The sequence below is a fragment of the Brachionichthys hirsutus genome, chromosome 23 (genome assembly GCF_040956055.1).
Source record: "Brachionichthys hirsutus isolate HB-005 chromosome 23, CSIRO-AGI_Bhir_v1, whole genome shotgun sequence".
NCBI lineage: Eukaryota > Metazoa > Chordata > Actinopteri > Lophiiformes > Brachionichthyidae > Brachionichthys > Brachionichthys hirsutus.
In genome coordinates, this window is record NC_090919.1 from 2,802,671 (window position 1) to 2,808,564 (window position 5,894).

At 47.0% G+C, this 5,894-nt stretch overlaps 1 protein-coding gene across 1 annotated transcript; it reads left to right on the forward strand.

Moving 5' to 3' along the window:
- Nucleotides 1-471: 471 nt before the first annotated feature.
- f13a1b (coagulation factor XIII, A1 polypeptide b) lies at nt 472-5,452 on the forward strand. The gene is made up of 14 exons (XM_068755714.1): nt 472-661; nt 1,268-1,456; nt 1,568-1,816; nt 1,908-2,026; nt 2,090-2,197; nt 2,382-2,556; nt 2,657-2,795; nt 2,910-3,013; nt 3,101-3,189; nt 3,319-3,472; nt 3,659-3,934; nt 4,068-4,228; nt 4,331-4,467; nt 4,546-5,452. The coding sequence occupies exons 1-14, from the start codon at nt 472-474 to the stop codon at nt 4,685-4,687; spliced, it is 2,232 nt and encodes a 743-aa protein (XP_068611815.1). The 3' UTR covers nt 4,688-5,452.
- The last annotated feature ends 442 nt before the right edge of the window (nt 5,453-5,894 follow it).

Below are 5,894 nucleotides of genomic sequence, written 5' to 3' on the forward strand. Positions count from 1 at the left end.
GGAACAGCCTGTGAGTCTGTCTCTTATCACAAAAATGCAGTGTTTGTGAAGAGGAAATAAAGCAGCAAAGGGTTAAAATGACTACGGAAGAATGTCCCAGGAAGACAAGTAACTGTAAACTGTCCATCAACGCACCAAACGCACGTAGAAACCACCTCCCTCTAGCTCTTAGTACTTAATACTTCATATTTTTATGCTTTAATGCTGATTCAGATTTGAAAATCCAGTTGACTAAAATGGACACACACACACACACATGCATGTTCCCAGTTTGTCCACAGATGTAAAGCAGATGCTCTCCCAACATGCAGTAATGAAGTCAGAGTTGTTGAAGTTGCTGCCACCTTTTTTATGAAAAACGCACCGCTGCAGTTCGCTTTGGACTTGTTCTGAATATATTTTAGAATAACATGTTTGTTTTTCTATCCAGTCTCGTGACAGATCGTCCCAACCCCTGAAACCATCATCACCATGTCTGACCAAGGTGCCAGCCTGATTTCTTCTTCTTCAGCACCCCCTCCTCCACCTGGACCCCCTCCCAAGGTGACGAACCGTGGTCGCGCCGCCGGTCCAGTCGCCAACTCCAACGCCGACTCGTCGGACTTGCTTGACTTTGAGCCGTTTGCCGCACCGGGCCCAAGAGGGTTCCCGCCTCTGACTGGTGAGGGACAGAACAACAGATAAACACACTTTCCTGCCGCTGACCGAGAACATCGCTGGCATCCGAATGGGATGAACTCTGCTCCCTCCCTGCCCGGTTATCGCGCCACCCTTCCTGCACAGAGACGGATATCGAGATGCAACAGAGTTCAGTTTTGCTCCAACATGTACCCTAAGTTCTAGAGTAACTTGTGGCCTTGGACATTTCTGCAAAGTGTAGATATATCATCACTAAAGTACAGCGGAACCTCGGTTCTCGAACATAATTCATTCCTTAATATTGCTCGAAAACCGATTTGTTTGAAAACCGAAACTACATTTCCCATAAGAAATAATGGAAACGAGTTGAATCCGTTCCTCCGCACCAGATAATGCCTTATATGTAACTACATGTATCTTAACAACAGATAATTAAACACAATTCTGTATAATTTTCATACCGTTTTTGCTGCATGTCGGGCGGAAGGTGGAAGGAGGGAAGGGACAAGGGTGATTCCTTTGAAAGGGAGTCCGCCTAGCAACTGCAAAACATGCCCCGAGAAATGAAAAACCACATCAAACGACCAATTTACATTTCCTTGATTTGGTTTTCCTACCATCCATGCAGAGTATCTTGACATCTGGGAGGTGGACATGATGAGGAAGCCGACTGAGGCGAACAAGCAGCAGCACCACACCGACGCGTTCAACTCTGACTACCTAATTGTCCGCCGGGGACAAGAGTTCCAGGTCAAGATTGTCTTCAATCGTCCCTACAAACCAGCAGAAGACAAGTTCGCTCTGGAGTTTGTCATCGGTCGGCCGAGCTAACTTTCTTATTATCTAAATTATTGATCGCATCATCAAACATTGCTGCAACGGAAGGGCGCTCAGTCTGAAATCAGCCGATGCCTCGCCTTCCCCACAGGTTCCAGCCCTCTGTACAGCAAAGGCACCTACGTTCCCGTCTTCCCCACCGAGGACCGCCAGAGCTCCTGGGAGGGTTGCGTCAAAACCACCTCCGACAACACGCTCACCATGGGCGTCACTCCTACGGCAGACTGCATTGTGGGGCAGTACCAAATGTTCATCGCTGTGATGACGCCCTACGGTATCCGTAGGACCAGACGGGCCGACAGCAGAGACCTCTACATTCTCTTCAATCCCTGGGCGGCAGGTTTGGTTTAGGCTTCTGGGAGATATTTTTGTGGATTGTATATGGAATATTTTACGGGATTTCCTTTCACCTTTAACGCTTTAAACTTCAGCCGACGCCGTATTCCTGGACGACGACAAAGAGCGGCAGGAGTGCGTGATGAACGAGCTGGGGGTCATCTACCACGGCGCCTACGACGACATCGCAGAGAGAAGCTGGAACTATGGACAGGTGGGGGTGGAGTGGTTAAAAACCGATTTTAAAGATTTAACCGAAGCTGTCTTTTTTTTCTAGTTCAACTATGGCGTCCTGGATGCCTGCCTGTACATCATGGACAAATCTGAAATGCCAATCACCAACAGAGGAGATCCCATCAAGGTGACCAGAAAGGCCTCTGCTATGGTGAGGAGGCGTGAAAAGACATCGATACAGGAATGTAAAAGTGAAAACTTTCTGTTGCACAAGAAACAAACTCAAAGGCATTTAATTTATTTACAGGAAATAAACCATCATCCTCATTCTTATGCGTGATTTGTGAATAAAATTAAGATGTAAATCCAATCCCTTCATCTTTTGCCGTCATCAGCTGAACTCCCTCGACGATAACGGCGTGCTGGTGGGGAACTGGACCGGCGACTACACTTACGGCGTGGCGCCTACTTCCTGGACCGGCAGCACGGAAATCCTGCTCACCTACTCCAGCTCCAAGACGCCCGTCTGCTACGCCCAGTGCTGGGTCTACGCCGCCGTCTTCAACACCTGTGAGATCTTATTCATGAATCCCTTCTAAAATAAATTAATTTGTAAAGAAAGGGAAGTCATTCGGTTTGCTTTCATGTCCTTTTGTGCTCGTCTCTCCAGTCCTGCGTTGTCTCGGCATCCCATCGCGGGTCGTCACCAACTACTTTTCCGCCCATGACAACGATGGAAACCTGAAAACCGACATCATTCTCCACGACAACGGCAGGATCGATCGCGGCCGCACCAAAGATTCTATCTGGTAATGCATGCAGGGGCTCTTTGTAAATCGGCCTGATCCGCAGGAGAACACCTCAATTTAGAAACACAAAATAGGCGGTTTTATTACATTAATTTAATTTGTGACGCTTGTCAGGAACTATCACTGCTGGACCGAGTGCTACATGTCCAGACCAGACCTCCCAGCGGGCTTCGGAGGCTGGCAGGTCGTGGACGCGACGCCACAGGAGACCAGCGACGGTAAATTACATTTATGATGACGGGTTGGGATTAAAATAGTGAAAATGGATTTACACATTTAATCTCTTGCTCCGTTGTCCCCTTAAGGCATGTACAGATGCGGTCCTGCATCGGTCCAGGCGATCAAACACGGACAGACATGCTTCCCCTTTGACGCTGCCTTCGTGTTTGCTGAGGCGAGTTTTTGATCATCCGATAAATCACGCAGCTGCTTTTCCTCCATCCTCGCCGGTCTGATTTGGGTCAGATGTTTATTAGCTGGGTTCTTTTTTTTTTTAATCCCCTCTGGAACATTCTCCCTGTAGATCAACAGCGACGTGGTGTTCTACTCTCGTAAAAAAGACGGAACCATGGACCCGGTGAAAGTGAACCAGACTCACATAGGTCGCATGGTTTTGACCAAATCTCAGGGAGACGTGACCCGCCGCGACATCACCAGTCAATACAAGTTCCCTGAAGGTCGGAGACGACTTCTGTACATCGCTGTGTTTTTAAAAGGCTTCTTTTTCAGACACAAATTCATGAATTGATCTGCTCTACATTAAATATGGAGAGATTTTTGTCATTTAGAAGAATTCAGTTAGCCTGTTAGCATGAAATAAAAAAAAGTTAAAGGCACATTAATAGATTTATTCACCGTTCCAGGCACTAAGGAGGAGCGGACTGTCATGGAAAAAGCAGAGGGGTACGGCTGCAAACGAGAGACGTCCAACCCCCCCGAGGCTGACGTGGACCTAGTTCTGCCCGCCCTGGGGGTCAGCGTGGGCGATGACTTCGAGTTGACCCTGGAGTTCGTGAACCGCAGCGACCAGCCTCGCACCGTGGACGCCTACATCAGCGGCAGCGTGGTGTATTACACCGGCGTCACCAGCTCGGAGTTCCTCTTCAGGGATCCCACAGTAAAGATTGGGCCCAAGTCAAGTGCGTGAAGGGTTAACTTCTTTATCGCCAGCACAATAAACCCTTAAATCAGCAGCAGCAACAACGAAAGCAAATGTAGAAAGCATCTTTCTCTTCACAATGTTCAGCTTTTGTGTTTTTTTGGAATGCGTAGGCGTGAAGGAGACGGTGGCTGTCAAGTCAAAGAGCTACATGAAGAAGCTGGTGGAGCAGGCCAACCTCCACTTCATAGCCACCGGGAAAGTGAAGGAGACGGGCCAGATCGTCACCGCCATGAGAGTCGTCACCCTGCACAATCCCACGCTCACGGTCACGGTGCGGCGTCGCGGCCGACCGCCGCTCTTCCCCGCATGAAGGACTTTTTTTTTTTGCCAGCTTTCGTTTTATCGCATAAGAAGTTTGTTCTCTTTTTTTCAGGTGTCGGGCCACAACAAAGCGAATGAAGAGATGGTGGTGACCGTTGAGTTCACCAACCCCTTCAGCTTCGGCCTGGAGGGAGTTTACATCCGCATGGAAGGACCCGGAGTCATGCTGCCCAAATTCAAATACTACAGGTGAGAGAGAGCTCAGCAACCTGGAGGGGATTCTCTAACTCTGACCTCTGACTCTAACGCCGACCTCGCTGGTTTCAGTGTGATCCCGGGGGGCTCCTCCCTTATCTGGACGGAGTATTTCACCCCGCAGAGAGCCGGCGACACCAGGGTGATCGTCACTCTGGATTGTCCCACCCTCCGGCAGGTCCACGGCCAGGCGTCTCTTGCAATCAAACCCTGAAGATCAAAAGGAGGCTCGTCGTCATCCAGTTTACGCACACTTCAGCCCCCAATGTAGACACATAACACTTTGCTTATGCTTGTATGTAGATTTTATACATTTATGATTACAATTGCGACGGTTCAGTTGACAATCAAAGAGCCGACAGACCTCTGGGTATAAGTAATTGCAGAAATACGTGCAAAACGGGAAAACAAAATGTTCCTTTTTCATAGTCACAATTCACAGATCCACGTAAAACAAAATAGAAATGAACTTTAAAGGGAGCGGAAATGTGGATGCTTATTTTTTTTAAGTTGTAATGATGGGTCATGACCACCAGGGGGCAGGATTTCTTCCAATAAATTGACAATTCTAAATGACGACAACATACATAAAATGAATATCCTCCTGAGACCCAGCCCGTTGACATGCATCCTCTGTAATGGACAAATGTCCACTACAGAGGACATGCTACAGCGGATATAAAAAGGAATCTCTGTCTCCTGTTCCAGAATAAATTCTTCAATTCCTTCTGATACGTTCTATTTTCACACCTTGTGAATCAAGGGCTTGTTTCAACCAACCTAAACATTGGAATTACAACTGATTTCTGTGAGTTTTAATACGTTTTTGTTGGATTATTATAGTGTGAGCATTACATGATAGACAAATCCTTTTTAGTTCATTTTATTAAGACACCCGTGCATATTATTGTATTTTTATTTTTTTGGTACACAGCTTATTATTGCATTCACTAATAAAATAATAGGCTTTGCTGAACAACTTATCTGACTTCTTTGAGAAGAACCCTGCTTGTCTCTCAAAAAGAGCTTCTTTAGAATTGTGTCATAATGTTTTAAGTGCGCTGACACGAGAACAGGAATACGCAAGAAATGAAGTATAATTTCACAACTTTGTGTTAGTTGGCTCTATTCTGCGGTATCAACGAGACCCCCGCCACTTTCTCAATAGGAGGAACGCATTCCTCAACATCATTAAAAGGAAAATGACAAATAATAGCTTGAGGATTCTGAGGAAAAAAAAGGTTGCATCACAAAATTTGAGGGGGGGTCTGCCATGGTTCAATCGCTTCCATGGAAATCGAGCTGTGTGTGTATAAAAAGGAGACGCAGAGAGCACCAGGCTCAAGATCCAGCAGAGGAGATTCTTCCAGTCTAAACTGCAGACAGAAGAGGGGTTGACTCCATTTGAGACCTGAAACGAC

What these genes read in the sequence shown, in the direction of transcription:
- f13a1b (XM_068755714.1), top strand. Translation starts at nt 472, where the DNA reads ATGTCTGACCAAGGTGCCAGCCTGATTTCTTCTTCTTCAGCACCCCCT. An exon ending in CGCTCTGGAGTTTGTCATCG is followed by an intron (nt 1,457 to 1,567) that starts GTCGGCCGAGCT and finishes CCTTCCCCACAG; the next exon opens with GTTCCAGCCCTCTGTACAGC. An exon ending in CCCAAATTCAAATACTACAG is followed by an intron (nt 4,468 to 4,545) that starts GTGAGAGAGAGC and finishes CGCTGGTTTCAG; the next exon opens with TGTGATCCCGGGGGGCTCCT.